The sequence below is a fragment of the Planococcus citri genome, chromosome 3 (genome assembly GCF_950023065.1).
Source record: "Planococcus citri chromosome 3, ihPlaCitr1.1, whole genome shotgun sequence".
Lineage (NCBI taxonomy): Eukaryota > Metazoa > Arthropoda > Insecta > Hemiptera > Pseudococcidae > Planococcus > Planococcus citri.
This window is the reverse complement of record NC_088679.1, coordinates 2,141,424-2,168,166: the sequence shown is the minus strand read 5'-3', so window position 1 is coordinate 2,168,166 and position 26,743 is coordinate 2,141,424. Positions and strand designations below refer to the sequence as shown.

The 26,743-nt window shown below is 37.5% G+C and overlaps 1 protein-coding gene across 11 annotated transcripts in view; it reads left to right on the top strand.

Annotated features, from left to right (window-relative positions):
• Positions 1–26,743, top strand: part of Lar (tyrosine-protein phosphatase Lar) — a 389,327-nt gene that overhangs the window by 151,287 nt on the left and 211,297 nt on the right. For 10 of the 11 annotated variants that reach the window (XR_010557786.1, XM_065357492.1, XM_065357498.1 and 7 more), the window contains exon 3: positions 3,390–3,526. Coding sequence is in view for 10 of the 11 variants with exons in the window: in XM_065357492.1 (XP_065213564.1) it covers positions 3,424–3,526 (103 nt within the window). In the remaining variant the exon portion in view is untranslated. Of the gene's footprint in view, positions 1–2,879; positions 3,139–3,389; positions 3,527–26,743 lie in introns of those variants that run through there. The other variant, XM_065357493.1, reaches the window with a different exon arrangement.

The window sequence follows — 26,743 nt, the reverse complement described above, 5'->3', positions numbered from 1 at the left end:
CACATTTTAAAAATTCAAGTTACCGAAAAAATGCCTTGAAATTCTACTTTGGCATCGATTTCTGCAATTTTGCTACCATATACGATTCCCTCAGCGATTTAATCATATGCATTGAGAATTTCAAAAATGTACGGTTCTGAATCGATAGGGATAGATTTTGGAAAATTGGTGTAATTAGTCAAGTTGGTCATTTACCTGTGCTATTAACCCGTTCAAGTTGCTAAAATTAATTTGTGCAGATTTTGAGTTATTTTTTGGGAGTCTGAAATTTTCAAAAAATTGTCAAGAGCTTTAAAATGCTCAAAACCATCCTTACATCGACTCGTATGAAGCATGAACTGAATTCCACCCTTTTTCATCAACCTCCCCTCCCCCTCCTCAAAGACACGGTGAATTTTTCAATTATGAAATCGCCGGAGAAATACACTTTTTGAATCGTCAGAAACTGCAGATTTTGGAAAAATGACGTGTAATCACTAATCAGTCGAATAGGTCACTCACAAGCACTCGCCACATTTATTTAGACTCAAATTAAATTGCATAGATTTCAAGGCGTCCCCCCACCCCCCCCCCCCCCGAAAACTATGTAGAATTTTCAAGATACAGCGTTCTCGAAATTGAGGTATTTCATTTTAAAATCTGCTAGAGGTTCCGGAACAGTTTAAAACCATTTTCAATCGATTTGATATTCATTTTCCCCCACATTTGGCCCAAATTTTAGTTTTGGAAATTCGCCGAAAATCGAAAAGTAAATGTTAGCACCTGAAATTTTGGATGGTGATGTATTTTATGTTCAAAATAAGTCCTAAAACTGATATTAACCCCCCAAATCCAAATTTTGCCATTTCCAGCCATTCTGGAGCCTCCAGCGCGATTTTCAATTTCTCCAGAATTTTGTGACTTTGCTCCAGAAGGCGTGAATATGAAGTTAGACAGCTAAAAATCGAGTCGTGTATTACACTCGACCTGTTTAACGAGTTTATCTAGATTTGAGCCGATTTCGAGGGGGACACCTCTAGAGTGGTTTTTTGAGGTGTAACTCTCGCTCCAACACGGCTGGAAATGGTAGAATTTGCGCTCCGGGGGTTAGTTCTTGACAAAATACAGCTATTCCCGCAAATTTTAAAAATTTCCTCACAAACGGTCATCTTTTGATTTTTTGGAATTTTTAATTTTGGAAAAAGCTGGTCAAAAAACCACTCTTGAGGTGTCACTCTCAAAATCGGCTCAAATGTAGATAAATTCGTTAAACAGGTCGAGTGTAATACACGACTCGATTTTTAGCTGCCCAACTGCATATTCACGCCTTCTGGAGCAAATTCAAAATTCTGAAGAAATTGAAAAGTCGCGCTGGAGGCTCCAGAATGGCTGGAAATGGTGAAATTTGGATTTGAGTAATTAATATTAGTTGTGGGAATTATTTTGACCATTTTTATTGATCAAGTACGTACTTTTAAAAAAAAAAAGCATAGGTAAATCGCCAAAAACAGTCAATTTTGAATTTTCAAAACTTGGGCAGCTGAAAATTTGGCTTTGGGGATTTTAGACTATTCTCTTTCCAAAAATCGCGGTCCCGTTCAAATCGGAGTGTGACACCTCAAGAGGTTCCCTTGTGAGTATGTCGTGGATAACTAATTAAGATCGTATTTTCGTATTTACGGCAAACCGAGTATGCAATTTTATTAACATCATCGGTCATCGCATTTTGTCTTTGAACTCATTCCATATGAACTGGAACCAAAAGTAAAGCTGGGGTAGGTATCTGATTTTACGAGTTTCTTTCGATGGTCTGGCCGAATTTCCATAATTATACTAACCTTCAAATTGGTGGTGTGAGGCGGGAGGTTGAATTTAGTGTGTTTTACGGATTCAGGTTATTTCTTTTGGAAACAGCCAAAATTTAAAGGATCATTTCTCGAGACTGATTCAATATCTCTGTGGGGTTTGGATGAAACTAAATGAGAAGCTTAAAATTGGCGATTCAAATTTAAAGAATTGAAATTTGAACTTTCAGATGAAAGTTGAACTTTTCAAGATAAACTTTACCATTTATAATTTTTTTTCGCATTCTTTTTAACAAACTGTTTTTTTTTTTAAAAATGAAACCTTCATTTCTTTTGTGGGTGGAAGCCCTTATCTCCTTCCCTCCAATTTTATCCAGAATTCAAAAAATTGGGGAAAAAATCAAAAGTTAAATATCATATTGTATCAATTGATTTTGATTACTCAAAGCTCCTGTTTGGTTCATTATAATTAAAACTTGATGGTGGGATTTGATGTGAATTGAAATTCCACCGAGATGAGATGATGATAACACGAGAAAAGTAAGAAATTGAATGAAAAATTCCAGCCTTCTTGAAACCGATTACGAGTGCAGAACAAAGTGGTTAAATTAAAAGAGAGTAGATGTGTGATCTTGATACGTTATTGTACTTAACATTACGTTATCTCGTCGAGCATTTCAGAAGAATAAAGGCGTATAAATACGTACAATTTGTCGGCAAAGAGAGTAAAATTTTATCTTTTCGCTTTCAGCGTATTTCTTGGGCAAGGTAAGGTAAGGTAAGGTAAGTTTGGAGAAGGAAAGCTCTTCATCTCAACCTTTTCATTGCTTTATCATTGAAATAAAAAAAGAGACCATATTGTGTCCGTACGTACGTACGCATTTATGTGTAGTTTTTCATTTCGTATTGTTTTTGTTTATATAAGTGATTAAAAGAGGGTTTTTGAGTTACTATAGAGAGACGCTGTGAAGCGGTAAAGAGAGGAGGAGCGACGTTGAACGCGAACAAATGAAGGTTTTGACATGTGCGAGGAACTGAGTCGCGCTGCTTTTACAGAGCGGCGGCGTTTTCTCAACAGTATCAAGGTATTCTTGTTCGACAATAGGTATTCGCCGGATCGTCGAGAGTGTGAGCACTTGTTCGAGCGCGATGCTGTGATTTTTTTCGCGTATTTACGTAAATTTTGTTTTCTGTGTGGCCAAGATGTGCGAATTGTTTAGATAACGAGTAGACTTTTTTTTTGGTTGAGAATTTGATATTTTTCGAGAGTAATTTTCAACTTTAAATGTGTTCGGTTTTTTTTCTTTTTTTCGTTATTGTTGAGCCGGTGATGATGTGATCATGTGTCTAAAAGGTTATTAATGTTGAGATACTTGGTTTTCTCGAACGTGTAAAATAATTTCGCAACGAAATTAAAAACTTGAAAATTTTTCGATTTTTGTTGTGAATTTTAACGTATTTTATACATTATTCGTCATGTGACAATACGTTAAAAATATGTGTCGAATTATTTGTGTAATTTAAGAGATCTTATTATGTCAGGTAGTATGGTATATTATTACTTTTTACTAGATTTTTTTTGTTTGTTTTTTTAATCCATTATAGGTCCGAAATTAGAGATAATCAGTAAAACAGAAGAATGGGGTGCACTGTGGTGGGTAACGAGATCCATCGACGATTCGATCTCACCATGATGCCCGCCATATTCGCGTTGTTTTTTGTATCCTTGGTTCTCGGCGGAAGTAAGTAATCAGTTTTTTCAATTTTAAATTACTCGTATCCGAGTTTAGATGATAAGATCAATGCGAAGGATCATTTTCTTTGAGCTGATCGACGATGATCGTCGTCATAAAATAGTCATGTAATATACTCGTATTTTCAATTATTTTCTCGTGCTGGTCGTTGTCCTACCAATGATATTAGTATTTTGTGAAGGTTTGAAATTGATGTATCCGTTTCGAAATCATCGAGCTCTTGATTTTTTGTATTTTTTTGAAGGGGGTGAATTTTCTTCGTGAATTTCTAATTTCATAGAACAGCTATAGTTGGGTTTCATAAACCGAATGAATTTATGAAATTCTTGTTTTTAAATTTTTCTGTAGCCGCGTTCGTCCTTTTTCGTTCATTATTCAGATGGATCGGGTCAAGTGGTTGAAAATTCATGAATCATAAACGATCTTCCCATGTACCCAGTTATGTTAAATTAGGTACCTCATAAGCGAAGGATTTTTTTTGTCGAAAATTTTCAACATGTAAAACTTTTGGAAAAGTGTATTTTAACCCTCCTCTAAATTTCATTCTTCAAAAACTTTATCTTCGCTTCGTTCGTTTTTCTCGTGTTTTCCGTCTGATGTGAAATATTAATTAGCAAGTTTGGTGTTCGGTTTTATACAATCGAAGATATTGTGTTTGTATTTCCAAAAATGGTGTGTTTTTTGCTAAAAATATCCAATGAAGCAATTAACCATAGTTTTTTTTTTTAGTAAGTAATGCTGTAAAAAGTACTATAAAGTAAACCCAGGTTTCGTATCTAGCGAGTTAGAATTCCCTAAACGCATTTTTTTAGCAATTTTTTTGTGCAAATTTTCAAGTTTTATTTTAGATTTTTCATGCAAAATTGCAGACTATGAAGGAAAACGAACCGTTGCAAGGCGAGTTATATTGTTTGCTTTTGAACTTCTATCTTTAAATCTTCAAGGTTTTAGCTTTCGTTAAATGTTCGATGTTTGATTTTTCTTCTCATTGATATTAAATTCGAAAAATTGCAATTTGAAAAAAAAATCAAAATTCGCCATAAATTTGTATGATTGTAATTTTTTGTCATTGTTACTTCGCTGAAGTTGTTCGATTTTATGAAAATTTATTCCTTTTTTTAAAATTATTTTTCTCAAATCCAAAAAAAATTCGTGGCAGCCTTCTTTTGATAGGCATTGAAAAAAATTTAGTAGAAAAGGGGGAAAAATCAAATTACTAAAAAAAATCTATTTCTGTATCCGGACACTTCTGAATTACTCCAGCTCGACGTTCCTCGATCCTCCAATCAACATTGAACCACTCGTATGACGCCCCCTGAAGTCGAAAAAAAAATGTAGATACCTTTGTACAAAGTTTGAAGTTTATTAGTATTTTTTGAAAATCTTTCTTTCGTGGTCGGAATCTTTTTGAATATTCCCTCGTTCAAAAAAAAAAAAAACAACCTTCTTCAATCACCAAAACAATGTTAGTCTCTTTATTTGCACAGGTTTCCCAATTTGGAACAAAATTTAAAAAAAAATGGAAAATTGACTCTATGAGAATTTCTTGAGAATTTCCAATTCTGGTCAAAACCTTTCTGAATAAGCATATTTTTCAAGAAAAAGACCTCCTGGTCACCCGAAAAAATTTAGCTGCCCTTGAAGTTGAGGAAATTCAAAAGAATTGAATGCAATAAAGGAGGAGGCTTTGAAAAAAAAATAGAATTCTAGTGTCAGGAATTCGTTTCATAAATCTTACGAGGAAACCTCTCGAGGCCTCTTCTTCCGATTTAAACAGGAGCGCGATTTTTGGAAGGAGCATGATCTGAGAACCCGCATAAGTAAAATTTTAGCAGCCCAAATTGATAATTTTCGATTTTTAAGCAAATTTTTGAAAATTCAAAATCGGCGATGAAAAAATTATGAGATGTTTATTCGCTGAAAATGATTGCAATTAGTTCTGAAACCAATATCAACTCCCTCGAATTTGAATTTCCCCATTTTCGGTCATTCGGGAGACTCCAGCGTGATTTTTAATTCCTCCAGGAGCTGTGAAAATTGGTTTATGCTGTTGAAAATCGAATTGTGGCTTAATTCTGGGCTTATTTTACGAATTTATCCACATTTGGCCTGATTTCCACACGGAGATCTCGAATTCGTTTTCTTGACCAGTATCGTATTTTTAATAATAACTGGAGAATTTTGGTCAAAAAATCTCAAGTTTTCGTCTGGAAATTTACTCTAATATGAATAAACTTTTTGAACACGTTGAGAATAAGCCACACGTTTCGGTTTTGAGCTGCCCCAATTAATTTCCACTTCTATTGGAGGGAGTTTGAATTTCTGGAGACATTGAAAATCGTGCTGGAGGTTCCAGAATAGTCGCAAACAATGAAATTCGATTCGAGGTAGTTGATATTAGTTTCATGACCAAGTTCCATCATTTTTACTGAGTAAATATTTTATATTTTTTAAAAACATACCTAAATCGCCGAAAACGGTCATTTTTGAATTTTCAAAAATTTTCCAAGCATAAAAAAATAAAATTAGAAGATCAAGTTCCGATTCTTGACATTCGAAAAAAAGTGAAAACTACTTAATAGCGCTTTCCTACTAAAAATCGACCTAAATGATTCAAAAATCAAAAAATATAAGCAGGAAAATTTTAATTTTTAAACATTTTTATTATTTTTTTGAGAGGGGAGGGGGTCGAAGTTCACTCAATTTTTCGTAATTTTTTGGAAATAAGCTGGAAAGCTAAAATTGTTAAGGATTTTCTTCCATAAAACTAACATTATTCTGAAACGAAAATGAAGAAAATTCCAAAAAAAATTTTAAGGTCTCATAGGAGCGGTGGTGGATTGATGTTGGGTAGAAATTGAGCACAATTTCTGGGAAATAGGATAGTCGATCGTTGGTTCTGGATAATTTAATATTTTGACATTTTTTCCACCAACTGTGATTTTGAAGATTCCGAAATTTGTTGTGAATCAAAAAATCGATATATTCAATAGGTTACAAATTCAGATTGTGAAGCCATGTTACATTTCTACATTTCCTACCTAAAAACTAGGTACGTGTTTCTTCGATTCGATGAAGCTGGTGTTTCATCAAAAAAAAATATTTAAAAAAATTAACGAAAGACATCTTTATTATTAAATCGCATCTTACGTAGCCTACGTGTAATTTCTTTGTAAAATGTTGATTTTCGAAAAAACAAAAAGAATCAAATCAGATTTTACGATAGGCGAGGTTTGGCGAAGCGCATGCATATTTTAAACAAAATTACGCCTTTATAGATTGTTTGATGCTCGCATTAAGTACCTGCGCTCGGTAATAAAACCCAAGCATTGGAAATGATGAGAGAGAATGAGCACGAAGCCGTAACACGGTGTGAGAAAAAAGATGAGGAAAATACGGGCGGCAGGAAGAGGTGGAAAAAAAAAGGGAAAAAAGAAAAACGAAGGCGAAATAACACTCGTCAAATCATCAACAAGTGGATTGAATAACGTTGGATGGACGAAGGCGGCGGTTGCGGAGGCAACGACGGCAACGACGACTACGACGACGACGACGGCGTCGGAAAGCCATAAAATTTCAACTCACGAGTAAAAACTTTCTAGCTTTATGCGTGTGCTTAAAAGATTACTCGTTCAGAAAATATTTTTCGCTGTAAGATTACTCGTTTTCGTATGTGTACTCTCTTCTTTCGTGATGCGAAAAAGAAGAAGAAGCAAAAGCAAAAAGTTGCTCAGCGGTGGTACCTCACCTTATGTACGTTTTCTTTCGGTACTCCATAAGTGCTCGTGCAGCGGTAACTTTGCTTCAATCGCATAACCATCATCTTTGCTTGCAAATTGATAAGAATATTGTATCACGCGTTTTTCCATCGATATATACACGATGAGTAAAGTACCCGAGTAATTAATGCGCTGGAGTTGAAAACCTTTTATCTTCTTTGATCCAGTTTTTGAAGATGTTTGTTTATGGTTTTACTTTATTGACGATGGAACCTTTTTCAACTCGCACTTTCCGAATTGAACGAATAAGCGAACTTGGAAACGGTACCTCTCTTCTGGGGGTGCCAAAAAATTTTGAAAAATTCAGGTGGCTAGACTAGTGTTTTCTTTATATATTTTTGGTGAGTTCAAAATTTTGTTTTTAAAACTCGTTAAAGTATGATTTTTCCCCCAAAAGGGTGTTTTTTTCGCCATTGTGCAGAGCAGGGGGGGGGAATTTTTCCATCCATCATTTTTTGAAAAGCCAAGTATCCAACAATGTATTTTGGGTTACTGACGTTTTAGGACATGCTCTTTCGATGTAGTTTGATTTCATTCAAATTGGAGAATAGATCCAAAATTTTTCTTGTGAGTTATCTCATTAAATTGATGGCCTTGGTTTCAAATTTTAAGAAAATAGGTATGATTAGTCAACTTGGTCTATTTTGCAAATATGTACAGCATTATAATACAAGAAATAATACAGGAAAGAAACCCACACTAAATTCATTTAAGCTTATAGTTTTGAGAAAGAAAAAAAACAATAATATAATAAATTATTTGTAAGTAGGGCATGCATTAGTCTTGAGTTATTTACAGGGCTTCTTCGGTTGATGTTTGGTTAATAGATCAGGATTGAAGCTGTTCCTCCTTCTGGGTGCATACTCTGACTGTAACTGGGTGGTCCCTGAAGCATTCGATGATGGATTGTTTCACTGTTGGCCACTCCAGTTTATCCAGACCACACCCTAGTCTTGGTACTGCTATCTTTTTGATCTTGAGTTGGTTACATTTGGTAGCAAGTGCTTTCATCGTTGTTACAAAGTCCTTGATTGATGGCTAATCATTGTGATGTTCTTTGGTGATGGCATAAAGGATGTAATTTCCATCTTTTTTGAGCTCAACTACTTCACCAACCTTAACACCACTTGACCTCAGAGTGTCCTGGTTGCCAAAGGCTCGTTTGAACAAGAGCGCAATGCCCCTGGACATCCTGAACTCTCTGCTGATGCAATGGGCCAGGGCAAATTATGGGTGTTGTCTAAACAGATCATCCTCCAGTTCCTCCAGGGTGAACCTGCACAACAATTGTCGATGTCAACATTTACATCGACTACATTTTTTTCCAACATAATGATGGAAAAGTGATCAATTAATTATTTGGTGGGAATCTTCCGTGAGTACAAAAGCCAGGTAAATGAAAAGTTTTGAAATTTTCTCTTTATTTCTGATACCTTGACATGCCATCTCGACATGTAGATATAAAATTCGATGCTCGAAATTTACATCTACAACTATGTCGACCAATTTTTCAGAATTAAAATTTCTGTTTTAGTGTTTAAAAGTTTAGTAAACATTCAAAAATATGATCTTGTTCAAGGAGGAAAACAAATTTTTTAGGGCATTGATGAAAATATTCATTTTCCACAGTTTCAAGTTGTAGATGATAGGTATGATGTTGATATTATGGAAATGTGGATGTACTGTATTTGTTGATGTCGAATTTCACATCAACACTAACATTAACATGTCGACATGAAAAATGGATTAGTTTAGTACTCTTAGATAAAGTATTGCACCATCTTTGATATAAGGAATTTCTATTCAACTATTTGATTGTACAGACTTTTCATCTGTACTTCTTCAGAAGTGGACTTTGCATCGATGCTGTTCTCAGCACGAGCAATAGCCACATCATCAGAAGAAATAATTTTTGGAAAAAAAATTATTAACTTTTAAACTCAAATTTTATAACTTTACAAAGCAGGAGGTCGACATAAATTTTGATATTTATGTCGATCCATCCAAATCAGCCACTTTTGGATGCCCCATGTTGATGTGAATTTCGACCCCATGTTGAGCCAATTGTCAACACAAATAATGCAGATGAACATCAGTCGACAATTACATCGACAATTAGCTCGACACAGGGACGAAATTCACATCGACATGTGGCATCCAAAAGTGACGGATGTGGATGGGTCGACATTCACATCCAAATTAGCATGGTAATTGTTGTATGGGAAGATCCCATTTGATTTGGTCTCTATCTTTCCCTAGTTGGAGTGTTGGAATTTCTGTTCTAGTACCTTCTCAGCTCATTTGAGAACTTTCTCCACACCAGCCGGTGTTATTTGGCCCATCTGTAGGTAATCGCTGTAGGGCAGTAGACAACCCACAGTGGCCAGCCTGACTAGGCGGTAGAATCTCTCTTTTATCCCTCTCAGTACCTAGTACTGCATTGAGGGTTGGTATATGTGATATGAAAATATCAGAGGGTAGGGATGGCCCAGTTCACCATCAGTGATCAACTAATCCATCGCCTTGTCGACTATGTTACAAGCCACATCAAAAACTAAAATGTGGCATGTAACATAGTCGACAAGGCGATGGATTAGTTGATCACTGATGGTGAACTGGGCCATCCCTACCCTCTGATATTTTCATATCACATATACCAACCCTCAATGCAGTACTAGGTACTGAGAGGGATAAAAGAGAGATTCTACCGCCTAGTCAGGCTGGCCACTGTGGGTTGTCTACTGCCCTACAGCGATTACCTACAGATGGGCCAAATAACACCGGCTGGTGTGGAGAAAGTTCTCAAATGAGCTGAGAAGGTACTAGAACAGAAATTCCAACACTCCAACTAGGGAAAGATAGAGACCAAATCAAATGGAGGATCGTCCAACCTTGGTTTTCATGTGTGTCTAAAAGTTGTTCTAACAAATAAGACGCGTTGCCGTTAGTTGACAATTTCAAGAGTTAATCCATTTTCATACGGTCCCAGCGGTGTGTAGTTTCCACCAGGAACCCGCCCCCCTGAGGTACCTCCCTTCTGGGGGGGGGCAAAAATTTTTGAAAAAATTCACGTGGCTAGACTCGTGTTTTCTTTATATATTTTTGGGTGAGTTCCAAATTTTGTTTTCAAAACTCGGTAAAGTATGATTTTTCCCTCAAAAAAGTGTTTTTTCGCCAGGGGATTTTTTCAATTCATCATTTTTCGAAAAGCCAAATATCCAACAATGTTTTTTGGGTTACTGACGTCTTAGGACATGCTCTTTTGATGTAGTTTGATTTCATTCAAATTGGAGAATAGATCCAAAATTTTTCTTGCGAGTTATCTCATTGAATTGATGGCCTTGGTTTCAAATTTGGATACCCTTCTTCGTCGCATCTGTTCCTTGCGCAATTTCTAGAAAGTATTGACGTTTAATTGCAATTACTACATAATTAATACCTTGTCCAAATTACATTGCATGTAGTAGGCGGGGAAGGGAAGTACAATTTCATCGTTGTTAGCTGACTTTTATTACAGCGTTATTTTCGTTCGAAATAAACCGAGGACAAGAGAGAGGATACTGAAGGTAAAAGAATCGATACGTGTAATTCCCCATCACGATGGAAAAACTCCATTCCGACGACAAGGTAAAAAGAAATATATATCGAAAAAATAAATATCTGAAATTGAAAAAAAAAAGCTAATAAAACCATCCGCATGACTATATACTCTCGCTGACCATGCTTTTGTGTATTCTACGTATATGTAGCCTACATTCGTACATACAGTTCGATGACGAGCAGAAGATATACCTTGTAATGGAGAAGGAAAACAGTTCCATAATGAAATATAATTAATACGGTCGCTTTATAGGAAGTTTATTAGCCCCGCTGCCGTTCATCTCGCCAGGGAACCACCGACCGGATGAATCGTTTTCAATTTTTACCCTCGCCACTCCTCGATAGGTATATTTTCCATAGAGTAGTCGACTTTTTAATTAATGTTTTTACGTATTTGATATTTCGTCGAATATAATATACTGATTAATTTATGTACTAGGCCTATTTCGGTTCGTTTGTAATCGTTTGAAAAGACTCGTATTTAGCAAGGTTTACCAGATGAATTTATTTTATAGCTTTTAGATGTATGCGTTTTTTTCCTTTTTTGGTTTTATCGTTTTATTGCGAGTTTTCATTTTGGTTGAAATTTTCGAGAAAATGAGTTCGTGAGTTGAGGGACATGATCATAAAGAATTCAATTGCGAAAATGAATAATGGGGACGATTTTCTCGTCTAATTTTTCTTTTCACTGCCAACTCTAAATTTGCATGCTTCGTTTAAATACGATTGCTAAATAAGACTCGAAAACTAAAATAATTTCACATTTTACGAATCACTCGATGTTGTACCTTATTTTACGTAGGTACCTACCAAAAAATCCAAGATTCGACAACAAGCAACGTGGTAGTGAATACCGAAGTATATAACCAGCTGCAACACCGTATTTTTAGGCTTATACTATCTCTCCTTGCCGAGTCGCAGAGTGTACGCGAGAATGAGAAATACGATCGGCGAAATTATATTCTTTGAAATATAACACCAGACTCTGGCAGAGAGGAGAGTCACTACACAGCCTTCTGATAAGTTGAGCTTGTCAACAAGCCGAGCTGTCCCTCTCTCTCTCCTTACCTCTTACACACTCACACCAGGCAATCTGAAACGAGATTCTGTCATCATCTCAGACTCTCGTAACGTCATTCACAGGATGAAAGATGAAGGAGAACGTTGAAAAATACGTAAATCATGTTTTCGTTTGATGCGAGTGTATTCATTTTGACTTCTTCGATCGGTATTAAATATTTGTACGAATAATCTGTTTCTGTATGTGCTTCCTCGGCCCCTTTTTTTTTGTGTGGGTGAAAAGGCGAATATGGAGGGAAAAACTCGTTCCTGTGTAAAATGGTGTTTTATTTTATGTTTTTTTTAAACGTTTCATTTGGTATTTTGGTTTTTCCATGCCTAGATATTACCTATTTTACTAGGGTGGGGGTATCAACGAGGGGGGGTGTTGAAACTGATTGAATACAAGTTTAGTTTTTAGTTTCGGTTGAACGTTTTCTCTATATCAGTTCAGTTTTCAGTTTGAGTTTAGGTTTTCAGTTTTTACTTTTTAGTTATTTTTTTTTTTTTACTTTCAATTTGGACTGCAGACATGAGCACAGAACAAAACGATTTTCAAAGATGTTTTTCGCGGTTTATGTAATTTCTACACATTTTTACAGTCTTGGCAAGCTTTTTTGAATTTTCATTACTTTTTGATAATTTTTCGAGATTTCAATGCTTTTTAATTGTCCAAATTTTCATGGAGAAATAAAAATTTGATGAAATTGAGGTATTTATGAGAGCTGAAATTCGATTTAAATATCACTTCTGACATTTTAAATCGATTGGTGGTGGTTTTGAGTCCTTTTAAGAGTCGCCAGCAGATTTTTATGTTTTCAGATGCCGATTTTTCATTTTGGTTACTCTCAACAACAATTTTTTCAAAACTGGGCAATTTGAAAATGTGCTGGAAGAGGCTTCCCGAAGGCTTAACTGTCACCAATCGATTCGAGAGATTTGAAAATATAACATTCCATCTTCATTTATCGAGGTTTTTACCTTTGGTTCTGAGGTTTCCCTCAATTTCATTGTCCTGTGCTCTACTATAACTTGGAAAACCTCCATAATTCCTAGAGCTCTACCTGGCCGTCTGCTGAGTGTCGCAAAGGGAGATTCGATTTTAATGTGATATATTTCGAAGTCGACTTGGTACTTGGTTGTCGTCGAAGTTCTCAGTGATTCTGGAATATCTCAAATATTTGGTCAAATTATCGAAGAGAAGTCGATTCGAATCGACTGGAAATTCTTTTTGGCTACGCGTCGTTTTTATGCTGCGCATTTCGAACCAATAACGCGTGTAATGCGAACGTCTGTTGTAAGCCGGAGCTGAGCCGGAATAAAATCTACTTTTGCTCTTTTTCTTCATTTTCACGCTTCATCTTTCGCCATATTTGTGTATTCGATGCGGATGTGGAAAGGATGCGGGGGGGGGATATAGGCCAGATACCAACAAGGGGTATACTATATATGGAAACGATGATCCGTGAAAACAACACAAATTGCCGCGCGGAATAAAATACGCTTCCCCCACCTACGTCACCTCGCAGCATAAGTATGCAAATGATACGACTAGCTACTCGAATTTCACTGTAGAACCGATGCTGCTGGCGAAGCAGCCGTTGTTATGGAGGAATGAAAAAAATATTATTTTACGTATAACAAAAGAATTTTTGGCGTTTCGTTTTTTTCGGTTTTAATCCACGTTGTAAGCGGATGCTGGTGTTGGCTGCTGCTTGCTTCAGTTCAGTGGTTCCAAAGAAGGTCACGTAGAAGAAATATTCTACATATTGTTGAATCATTATTGTTTCATCATTAGGTACCTATAAACGTTTCCATGAAAAAGTGAATTAGAACATAGCTTCTGTGTTGGGATGCCCATATTTTTTTTCTCCTGTCTGGCCGACTGTCTAAATTCCCTTCTTGTCCCTGTATTCGAGGAACTTCAGCCCCTCGTCATCAATTCTCTGGTCTGGTTTGTCCGCATTAAAGTCACCATATAGTCGACACTTGAAAAGGTGTCTGTCGTTTTGTATCTCACCACATTCGCATAGATCGTCATCAGCCAAGTGCCATCTGTACAAGTTGGATTTTGAGCATGTTGTTCCACTTCTCAATCTATTCAGCATTTTCCAGAGGTTGTATTTCAGTTGGCTGCCCTGTGGCAAGTGCAGTGTTTCCCCATTGTATGTTGAGCTATCTCTTGTCCTCACAGTTTCACAGCTGGAACAAACCAGTTTCTGTCTTTGATGGGTTTGGCCTCTGGTGGATGGCTCTATAGTATTCATGGAGTTCTTCTATTGCCTGATTCAGCGTGTCTTCCACCTCTACAAATGTGTCACACGGTGCTGTGAGCGCCAAGTGGTCTGCATAAAGGAAGCAACGTGTAGGACCCCTGACTGGTTGGTCATTGGTATAGATACAAGGGTCATCTCAAAAGTAAGTTTCCCTATTTTTTTTCTCTGGAATTACAAGTATGGAAATAGATTATGCTCTTAAGATAGTTTTAGCATTTTGCTTGAGTTTTACCTACTGCGCAAGTGCGCACGCATCAAATCTGTTCACATTGTGCAACGTCGCTCACCATTGGTTGCTCCAATGCATGACAACACCAACCTGCCATGCGCAGTACGTAACACATATGTAAAATGCTATGACTATCTTAAGAGCATAATCTATTTCCATACTTGAAATTACTGGACCAAACTGGATGAAATTTTGAGGTATCTAAGTTCTGAGTTTCTGGCAGCACTGTAATTTTTTCAAGTGCCTATGTTGAAGTGATTGCATGCAGTTGCATCTCAAACATTGAGTGAGGATGTGTCGCATACCCTACTGGTCTCATAATATCTTACATGATACAATTATTTAACATCTACTACCAAAAATTTGGTTCAAATTCACGTGGAAATGTGTCGAGTACGTGGACCAAACATTGTGAGTGTCCAAATGGTGCGTTGATGGAGGAAATCTTTGGAAAAATTTGCCAGAATGAACTTATGCCTCAGAAAATTTGCAATTTGACATGAGAAGATTGCCTCAACGACAGTCTCACGTCATTTGACAACATTCAAGGCATGAGTGATACACTCGATAAATATTTCCACCATCAACGCACTGTTTGGACACTCACGACGTTTGGTCCATTCACTCGACACATTTCCACGTGAGTTTGAACCAAATTTTTGCCTGTGGATGTTGAATAATTGTATCATGTATGACATTTTGAGACCGGTATGCCACAAATCCTTGCTCAATGTTTGAGAAGCAACTGCATGCCATCACTTCAACATAGGGACTTGAAAAAATTATAGTGTTACCAGAAACTCAGAACTTGGATATTCCCATAATTTCATCCAGTTTGCTCCAGTAGTTCCATAGGAAAAAAATAGGGAAACTTACTTTTGAGACAACCCTGGTATTAAACAGAATGGGTGACTGGACTGCGGCAAGCCGTACTTTTGCTTTCTCCAAGTGCTATTCTTTCCATTTAAAGTCACATAGAACCTCCAGTCTTTAAGCAGTGTTGTGATGATTTCTATAAATTTTGTTACTTACTTTTGAGACAACCCTGGTATTAAACAGAATGGGTGACTGGACTGCGGCAAGCCGTACTTTTGCTTTCTCCAAGTGCTATTCTTTCCATTTAAAGTCACATAGAACCTCCAGTCTTTAAGCAGTGTTGTGATGATTTCTATAAATTTTGTTGTCCTTGGTCAGTTTGTTGATCTTATACCGAAGTATCCAATGACACCTGTATTAAACACCTCAGTGAGGTCCACTAACACATCACCAGTGACCTTGCCATGTTCAAAACCATCCTTCATGTGCTGTGTCAGACTCAGGACCTGGCCAGTGCAGTGCAAGATTTCCCAGGTCTGAAACTGGCTTGATGACTGATTAAATTCTTGTCAATATTCTTAGCTATTTGATTTAGGACCACTCGCTCAAATATCTTGTATAGATGACACAGTAACAATATAGGGCGGTAACTTTTAGGGTCATCTGGGTCTTTGCCTGACTTCTAGATAGCAATGACGTGGGCATGCCACTATAATTGAGGTATGTAGTCTTTTTGCATGGGAGATTGCCAATTTCTTGATGATTTCTTCAGCTGTCAACATTTGTCAGTCCCAATGCGGTGTTTTGTTGCTCACATACCATGACACATTGCCCATTGTCCCCAAGGTTTTATTTTGAAAACGCAGAATGAGTATTTATTTTTGCTTTTTTTGTACACCCCCAAAGAGGTGTTCCATACTGCCAAACTGGCCGATGTATTGAGTTGTACATTGGCATGTCAGCAGTGAACAGTACATTTATAATCATGGGATCTAATTTATTGCTGCCTTGTGGGACGCCAGCTTCGGCTGTCTGTTCATATGATGTTATACCATTATAGTACGCAGCAAATCTGCATTAGAGTATCTCGAGAGAACAAGTTTATAACAATATCGTTGCAGAATAAGGCTGCTGAGAGATTCACTCGTCGCATTGTGAACATACTGCCATGTTACGAAAGGATTAAAATTGCTTATGCAGGCGTAATTCCACGTATATAGAATCGCAATATTGCGCTCTGCTGCAAAGGCTGCAAGAGAAACAAGTAGCATAACGACGAGAGTCAAATACCCAGAACGAATTTTCAACGCGCCTTATTAAACGGTCGTTGTTGTCGAAAAAAGAAGAAGCTTTAGTTAGAATGGCACCAGTTGAAGGGAGAAGTGAATCGCGCAGAGAACTCGAAGGAAAGGACAAAAGCAAAGGGTTAGTGTAAGCGACGATGGTCTAATTTAATTAAAAACTGAGCTGTATACACAGGTCATCGATGTAATGGTGCATGATGCGGTCGACCGAATGGCGAAGCAATGTCTTACTACATATTCGCGTATGCTTGTGTGTGTGTATAATAATGAGCAGGGCTGAATTAAGCTTTAGTACGGTTTATGCGAGTGTAACGTGCATGTCCACTGGACCACGATGAGCTAGTGTATTTATCTAATATTCGTATTCGAGATTCGAGAAGAAAGACGGAAGTAGAATATGTGTTTTTATTCTTTTAATTTCCCCGGAGACTGGAAAAGAGAATGCAGATGACGATTCACGTATTGCACGAGTGTGGCAATATGGACTAATTGTTCGGTAATTGAAAAAAAATTAAAGAAGGAGGCTTGGTAGGGTTGATTTGCAGTGTTGGGTGAGTGGAAGAGGTCAGATGTTTTGATTTGGTAGCAGAGCATGGTTATAATCCACAGACCTCTGGGTTATGGGCCCAGAATGCTTCCATTTTCGTTGCAGTTTTTTTTACCGACTTTGCCGTGAAACGGAAAGTCAAGGTATTGTATTTGTCATGATGGTTCAAGAATTGGGTGGGGGTGGATTTTCTTGACGTTTCGGAGTGTGCTGATCACGATAAGACGTATGGCGCAAAACGAGATAAGTTTATATATATACATATTTATATATTTATTTATTTATTTATGTATTTATTTATATATCAATTTATGTATAAATTTGTGCCGGGCTGAACTCAAAAGCTCCGAACTTTAAGTCGAAACTGATGATGGCAAAATATTGCTTTGATACTGAACTAGAGAAATTTTTAATTTGGTCGAAATCGATTCAGCCGTTTACGAGATATGAACGTTTAAGTGTGTTTCAACGTTATGGATAAGCAGAAATTTGTGTAAACCCTTATATCTCGCAAACGGCTCACCCCCAACAAACAAATGGGGTGGTTAGGGTGTGTAGGTTGAAGATTGGTGCGCCGGAGGTCGGGTGTTCGAATCCCGCGCGAGTCAAGAGGAGAAAATTTTTTGTTGATTTTTTTGTTAATTTTTTTGTTAATTTTATCCGTCTAACATTTTTTTGCCATAAAAAATCAAAATTTTTCAAAAATTTCTAGTGTAATTTTTGTTTCAACAAAAAACATTGAGTTTTTGGTAAAAAATAGCCAGTAAATTTTGTTATATTTTTTTTTTGGCGAATTAATAGTAATTTTTAGTAAATAAAATGATTAGTTATTTTTTTGGTAAATTACTAGTAATTAAAGTTGGTTGAAAATTTTGGTAAATTGCTTGGGTAATTTTTGGTAAATTGGTAAAGTTTGGTAAATTGGTAAAAACTTTTGGCAGTAAATTACTGGGGTGATTAAAATTCGGTAAAAAATTGGTAAATCAGTGAGGAAATTTCTGGTAAATTACTGAGGTGAATGTTGGTAAATTGCTGGGGTAATTCTTGGTGAAATTGAAAATTGGTAAATTAGTGGGTAATGTCTGGTAAATTACTGAGGTAAATGTTAGTAAATTGCTGGGGTAATTTTTGGTAAATTGGTAAATTTTGGTAAATCGGTAAATTTTGTTAAATTGGTAAATCGGTAAATTTTGGTAAATCGGTAAATTTTGGTAAATTGGTAATTTTTGGTAAATTTTGGTAAATTGGAAAATTTTGGTAAATCGGTAAATTTAGGTAAATCGGTAAATTTTGGTAAATTGGTAAATTTTGGTAAATTGGTAAATTTTGGTAAATTGGTAATTTTTGGTAAATTGGTAATTTTTGGTAAATTTTGGTAAATTGGTAATTTTTGGTAAATTGGTAAATTTTGGTAAATTGGTAAATTTTGGTAAATTAGTAAATTTTGGTAAATCCGTAAATTTTGGTAAATTTGTTTATTTTCCTGTATAACAGAGCAAAGTCGGTTAATCTTGCCTACTGCGCAAGATGTTTTTTTTTTTTTTTTGTTTGGAATTGAATGATTTTGAAGCAGTGTTTCCAACCTTCGTTTATGTTTAGTTTGTTCGGCGTCAGCCAGACTCAAAATTTCTTTCCTGCGTATTATCTAAAGGCTTAACAGGTTGTAAAATGGAGAAGTACGCCGTATTACGAACGCGCACGTGTGCCAAAGGATAAAAACGCGAATTGACGTATATGTTTTCTTTCTCGGAGAATTTTTTTTAGCAGTGTTTTTTTTTCTTTTCTATTCGGATAATCCTTTTTTGCATTAAAGGCAAAAGAGAGAAAAAGAATTCGAAGCAAATGATGTTTTTTTTTGTGTGCGCGCCGTTAATGGAAAGATTTAAATTTTTCTACAACGTAATATTATTCGAAGGGAATTAGTTGGCGTTTGAAAGGTATACGGGTGGAATTAGCGCAAATTTTTTCGGGCTCGTGTTTGTATTGGTGCTGATGGTATCAGTGTTGTGCGAGTATCTGCGGAATAATGCACTACGAGATGAGGCGGTTTCGGTTCGTCGAATATGCTGGTTTTTTTTTCTGCCTCTCTTTCTTCCTCAGCTGTGTGTGACGCTGACGATGTTGTTCAGTTCGCGAATCAGTCGTGTTTTTACTTCGCTATTAAAGCGAGCAACGTCGAAAGCTAATCAAATTGTATCGGAAAAGTTCCGGAGGCGAGTTTGAATGAAAAGTTTTCAATGTACTAAGTCGTTCGCTACGTATTACGTACAAATAAGACGATTTAATGTCTTTCTACGTTATGTTTGCCTTGCCTGAGTATATACTCGTATACGTATAGGTACGTTTATTAATGCTGTTCCTCGGTGTGTTTTTTCTTTTCGCAAGTTTGATTCGGAAGTTGTATCTTCCCGGTAGAGATGAGCTGATGAGAGTGTAATAGCAAGTTTTGTCCTTTTAATGGACTGTGCTATAGTTTTAAAAGACTCGAATTCAATTTACTGGGAGATATTTATTTTCTCGATCATTTTTTCAAATTACCAGGCACAGGAATGATCGGCGAGTACGTAAATAATCGAATCGATTCTCAACTGAGTTGAATGAAAGCTTCTTTTAAAGCCTAATTTTTTAAAAAAAATTGTCAAATTGTAATTCGAATTTGAATGATATTGGTATTTAGCGCTACCAAAAACCTAATTCATACGATTTTCTCGTTTTACACGAAATTTGGTCGATGTAGAGAGTGTCGGTGAGGTCAAATCGAAAAAATAAGTTGATATTCGTATTCAGCGCTCTCGAAAATGTAGGAAACGATATGTCACACGACATTCGACTTTTTTCACATTTTGACCAAAATATGGGGGGGTGTAAAACCCCCAAATTTTGGTCTAAATGTAAAAAAATGTCAAATATCGTGTGACATATCGTTTCCTACATTTTCGAGAGCGCTGAATACGAATTTGGACCCAGTTTTGTGATACGACCCCTCCAACGCCCCCTTGCCCCCTCCAGATTTGGCCATTTTATAAAAATCGAAAAAAATCGTGTGACATATCGTTTCATATGTTTTCGAGGGTGCTAAATACGAATTTTGACTCATTTTTGTGATAGAACTCTTCCAGCGCCCCCTTACTCCCTCCCACCATTTCATTAAAATCGAAAAAATCGTGTGACGTGTGTTTAATTAGGTTTTTGGTAGCGCTGAATACGAATATCAGTTTGCTTTTTTGATTCAACCCCTCCAACACCCCCAATGGCCGCCTACAATACTCTAAAAATTGAAGAAATCGTCTGGCGCATGGTTTTTCAGCTTGTTTTTATGATTCGTTCTTCTCAAAGTCATTCTACACATTGCTACCATTGTACCTATCTAATTTATCGAGTACCTTGTCGGTACAGGCAATGCGTGGTTGCACGAAACCTCGATTTGAACGCCTTCCAAAGTTCTACCGCCACACATTCGAGCAGTATTTTCTGCCTAATCTTATAGCTCGTTCGCCGAATAAATTACCGCCGGGAAAGCTCTCCGGCATAGAGCTGTACGGCAACAGCAACGAACTAAAAAAATATTCTTCAAAGCTATCGACCTCTCGCGGTACAGTTTTGGTTTACTTTGTATTTACGAAGAGAGGTTGTATAAGAGTATATATGCGAGACATTCGTATTTGCGAGTCAAAGATAGGGCAGGTTCGAGGTCTAGAACAAAGGTAGGTATAAAGAGCTATGCGACGATGTTCCTCCTTGCTGGCATGAAAGCAGCCTTTTTCCCTATTTTTTTTTTTCAACTCGCGCGTAAGCGTAGGTACGTAAACGTATTAGGTATATATGTAGTATATATACGTCGACGTACGAATGGCCACGTTTTGCCGAAGCTGGCACAAACGGACGAGGATTAAATTGTCAGCTTTTACTACTTACAATAGACGCGCCGGTGTCGCCTCGTAAACTTTACCTAAAACACTTCCAAAAAATTCCAATTTACCCTTTTTTTTTCTCGATGCTTTTCCACTTCTCCATCGTGTATTGTGTGGATCGGAAAAGAAATATTATTCGGATCTTTTACCACGCACGGGGTCGAATTAGTGCCAATTTGGTGGGTTAAAAAAAAACTAGTCCACGCTGCCATACCTACAGCTTCACTTGGCAACGTATAAAAGCGTCGTCGTCGAGCGCAACTGGAAAAAACTCTTTTCGAAGTGGCGAACGAGAGTATAAAAATCGACTGAACGAAAATAAGCTAAACTCGGCGAACACCTTGGTGCGGTCTCAGGTGTCTCAACATTCGGGCTGTGAGGGCTATATAAGGTTATGCCGAAATGCAAAAGAAATGCCTACACCATCATCGCCGAAGGCGTAAAATATACAAGGCGCGATGTACTTGGTACTACATCGTCGACTTGGGCGTTTAGAATGGCGCCAGATGAACCTAAGCATCGTTTAATAGCTCTTTCTTTCTCTTACTTTTGCGCACCTCCCTGCCTTTTGCTGGAATAATTTACGGATACCTTAAAAACTCTCGACTAATGGTTCTTACCGCCTTCTCGTCTTGGCCAGCCAGTGTGAACCTCGTCCTTCTCGCGGATCCCCCCGACCCGCGTTCGGAAAAAGGCGTAATAATTTTAATAACTCGGTATAGTATACTTATATAGTTGTGTCTGGCCACATTAGCGATGATGTGGAGGGTGAGGTATGCAGCAGCGTCGTCGTCGTATCGTATCTCAATGACCGAAAAGTTGGCCGCTCAGATCGCTCCGATCCGATGTCCTTTTATCCTGCAACTTTGCCGATGGTACGGAGCAGAGATGGCAATTGGCGAAGCAGAGCTGCAAAGTGGAAAACTTTGCTACGAGAGAATTTTCTCCATTGTGTTGCGAGTGGAGTGCACGAGTAATACTTATCGAAAAGCTATTCCAAAGGGCTAAACTTTTTCTACGGACTCGTCCTCTTCTTCTTCGTCTTCTTCTTCTTGGTCGTCGTTATAATTAATATTTTAATTTATTCTCGATCCGTTTTCCGCGCTCGCGTTTCCCTTTTATTTTTTTTCTTCGCCTGTACTTGTACGAGCACTTCGTCTCTGGCGATATTTTTCAAACTCTGTTGCCTTCGCTGAGCCCGATATTGCCTACTTAGTCTGTTTCGGACGCGAACGCGAACGCGGATGCGGACGCGGCGAATTCAAATTAAAAGTTTCCATTTCGAGCCTGCCCGCCTTTTTTTTGCCTTTTGGTCGCCGCCGCCGCCTCCGAAGTCGGATATCTTTTCTCAACTTAGTTACACCTTCGCTGTGTGCTCGGTTACAACTTCAAAGCTAACTTTTTTTTACGCGCCGGTTCTCATCATCTGCTCGTGTTGGCGCAATTCGATAATTCAATTTTAACTCGGAGGTAATAAAGGGGGAAAAATGACGAAATTAAATTATACGACTACGAGTATCGCTAACTCGCTATCTCCCATTTCACTTTTGGCCTTCACTCTTACGCCTTAATACCTACCTGTACTCTCGGTGTGCGAGTGTGTTTGTGTTCGAGTATCCGACCCGATCCGGCCTACTGGCGGAGTCAGGCGAAAGTTGAATTAATTTTTATACCTTTTTTTAGGGGTTTGGAAGGGAGGATGGAGGAGAGGTTAAGGTTTATGGTACAGATAGGTATAGTATTCTTCTGCTGCGAGCTGAATTGGTTTGTTGACTCAGCACACTATTTTTCTCCTTCCATCACTCGATGGCGGAATTTTTCCATAAATGCGGCAGGAATAGGTAAAATTACATTACCAATAATTATATCGCGGCCGCATCCTTCGTATACGAGGTACTGGTAGAACGGTTTTGCGATGCTGTCGCCGCATTGTCGTCATCATATTACAAAGGTGCTGCGGTTTTCATGACGCTGACTCGAGAGCAGGCAATGCAGCAGGGTCGACGAGCGTAGCCTTTAACACCGCTTTATAATAGCCCCCGAGGAGTAATTTTTGGCAACGTGTTGAACCGCCATCACGGGCGTAGATACACGCCAACCTCGTAAACCGCTACCCGTTTCGCGTTTGTTGTCCTTATCATCCGCTCAGTCGTGCCGTTTATATCAATTTAGCCCATAACACGGCGCTGCCGCGGTCGCGGCTGCCACCATTTTCGTGCTCGAGCTCTTCTACTTCTTGCTTTTGCTGGTTCGTTTCTGGAGAAATATCGTACTTGCTAAGTTTTGCCGATTTTGAAGGGAATTTTTTTACTTGGCAGGAATTTTATTCGTATTGGCGTGCTGTAAAGATCATTTTTTAAGCCTTCCTGTTTAGAAAATAATGTGCTGAATTGAGGTGTTTAGACGAAACCTCCTAAAAAAAATCACAATTTTTTTTTTTGTAGCAATATTACGTAGAACACCCAAAATGATTCGTAGAGTCGCTTTTATTTTGAAGTTTTTAGATTTCATCAAAACATTAGCCCTCAGTTTTTTTATTTCAAAAAAAGTTGAAAGAAATTTGATGAAAAACGATCATAACCTGATAAAATACGGTGCACACTTTGAAATAAAACGATGTATTTAACATATTTACAAACAAACAAATATGTACATTAAAATAAAATGATAGAAAATCGCCATAATACGAACGTTAGCGTGATCGGAACATTACTTAGAATATTCGAAAAAACAGAATCCCCAGTATAAAAATATTACAAAGCCATCTTCAATGTTTGTTGACTTCTTGAATATAATGTATCATAATAATACAAAGAATTACCAGTAAAAATGCTGTAATAAATAATTACTGGTAAATACCTGATTTTTACATTATTTTTAACACTTTCCCTAATTTGAGAATTATCAAGCAATAAATTGACAGCAAAACTGCTCCATATAAACATGAAGAATGTTGATCATGCTTCCTCAAATTCGGTCAATGTTAAAGATGCTTTGCTAGTGGCGATCAACTCAGATAAGCAACTTGATCAGCTACCTGGATCCACGATATCGCCATGTCAGCATTTTCAATAGGTATGCAATTGTTAAGTAAAACGTACTCAGGCATCCGGCAAAATCAGCATAGCTGGAACATTTGAGCTGTCTTCAATTCGCATTTCAGACTGCTGATGTCTTTGGTGGTAAAATTCTTCAGAAATCTTGATAACATGCTGGCTAAGTTGATGTGTGTGTCTGTAGCGACATACAGCAGCTTGTTTGCTGCTGATCGGCAATTGATAGGAAATATCAGATGTAACAATGTCTGATTGCTTTCCCTAAGGTCTAAAACCTAGATTCGACGCGTCTTTAGAGGCTATGGATTTCTTCAAAGTATTCATAGTATCTTTCAATTTGGAACAGTTTTGGCTTCAAACAGCTTCTGTGTACAATTTTGGTGAAGCTTCTAATTTAGTCACAAAAATCTTGATCTCAACACAATTAGCTAGATCGTTGGGAATCAGAGATTTCAAACGATTTAGGCCGAGTAATAATCGCCATTTTGTCAAGTCTATACCTAGCACAGAATTGTCTTGACACTCGTCGATGGAATTATCGTTAGCGTCATCAAACTTGTCATTCCCAAACAAGGAACTATCCAATGTAGAAGGTGCACTTATCTTCGGCGTTGACTTAGTGCGTTTAATTTCCTTTGCATCGCTGATTTAGGTATTGGTTTTGGTATTGTTCTGATCTAACAAATCTCGATTGATTGGTATGGTAACTCGTTGGTCACAATTTCAAAGTTTCTTGTTGAAAGTGACATCTTTTGAAATAACAACGTGTCAAATTTCTCCAGAATGTAAACCATTGTATCGTACAAGGTAACCCTTGAGTACCTTTTTATCCAGGTTTTGAAATAACTGGATCTGAATGTTGATGTAACACTTCAAACTCACAATTCAAAGGTGTTTTATTCGCAGTGGTTGGCCAAACCACAACTTGTAAGGAGTGGAACCGTTGATCGATGATTTGCCTACTCAATTTAGCAAATAAGTATGTAGCAGTGGTAACAAGTTCAGCCCAGATTTCAACTGGGTATGTAATATCTTGATTGGAATTTTGAGTGTTTGCACCATCTCAACAATCAATAAGCTATAGCGTTCAACAGCTCCATTTTGTGGTGTTAACCATTGACCAATACCAAATTCTCATAAAACAGAATGTACCACTTTGTTATCAAACTAGCCTTGGGAAGGGCACAAGCTGTGGATAATACCTCTCAAACGCAATGAGATACTACAGAGGCGGATTTTTCCTTCTTGATGAACATATGATGATAATTCGAATAATTATCTTTAGTCACAATGAGATATTTGCAACCACTGAAGGAGCAATCAAATGGCCCGCAAATATCACCAGATATCAGCTCACCAACTGCTCTTGTTAATAAACATTTTCCGAACATTTTGAGATGAGCTTTCTCAAACTGACAGGGTCAACTGGAATTGGTTTTAGTTTCCTTCAATCATCTCATCAGGCCCAATTCTGCAAGTTTAACTCGATTGTGATTTTTATCAATATAGCCCCATTATTTGTGATAAAGTGGTACAATTTTGCTGCTTTCAACAGCATTCACCTGCGGTTCAGGCAAGATACCAGTGAACATTATGTGATTATCTGCTTTGAATTTGCAGAATGTTGGATTCAAATGAAACTTGCTCTCAGGCTTTCAATCATGCATGACTATGACTGAGAACAAATTCTTTGAAATACCAGGAATGTGCCATACGTCAGTCAAATCAAACTTGACAAGTTGACCATTTACAAAGCTAGCAACTTCGATTGATGCATGACCAACTGCTGTGACACGACTGCCAGCAGCTTTGACTTATTGGTTCTTTAGAAATGGCTCGTAAATTACAAAAATTCAATTTATCCGGAAATTAGTAATTTCTGCGTCAGATTTTTTCCAGATAATCCTTTTTTTGAAAATGAAGTCTCCATTGACCCTCGCAGATTTGTGTGGATCCCCTGACCATTGAAAAAAAAATTAGGAAAAAAAATTAACGTTTTGAGAATAATTTCCCATTTTTTCCTACGTGTCAAAATTTTTCTAAATAACTCCTTTTTAAGATAGAATTTTTCTCGGTCTCGCCAGCAATGTCAGTTTCCTTCGTCGACCGTATATAATGGACGAATAATTCAACGGTGAAAAAATGACAAAATGTGACGGCTAGATTTTGGATGCAGAATCCAGGAAACCTTCTGCTCATGCGCCAAACATGACGCTGACGTTGGTGGAGAGAGAGACGGTTTACTGGTTGAACAGGGGTTGAAGCAGTGAACCGTCTCTCTCTCCACCAGCACCGTAAGCATTATGTTTGGCGCATGTGCAGAAGGTTTCCTGGATTCTGCATCCAAAATGTGGCCGTCATTTCCTGCGATTTGAATTATTTGTCCATTATATACGGTCAACGGTTTCCTTGATAGAACGCCCTCCTCCCCCCCCCCCCCCCCTAAAAAATGGAATAGGTTTCTCGATTCCCCAAACAATAGTAGGTTCATTTCACATCACATAATAAGCTCATTTTTTTTTATGATGTTCATAAAATCATGTGGAGGAAAGGTGTTTTTGGAGCCTCAGTGCAAAAAGTGTCTGAAATTTGAAGTCAATGAAAAGTGACCCCCGCAAACTGTAGTAG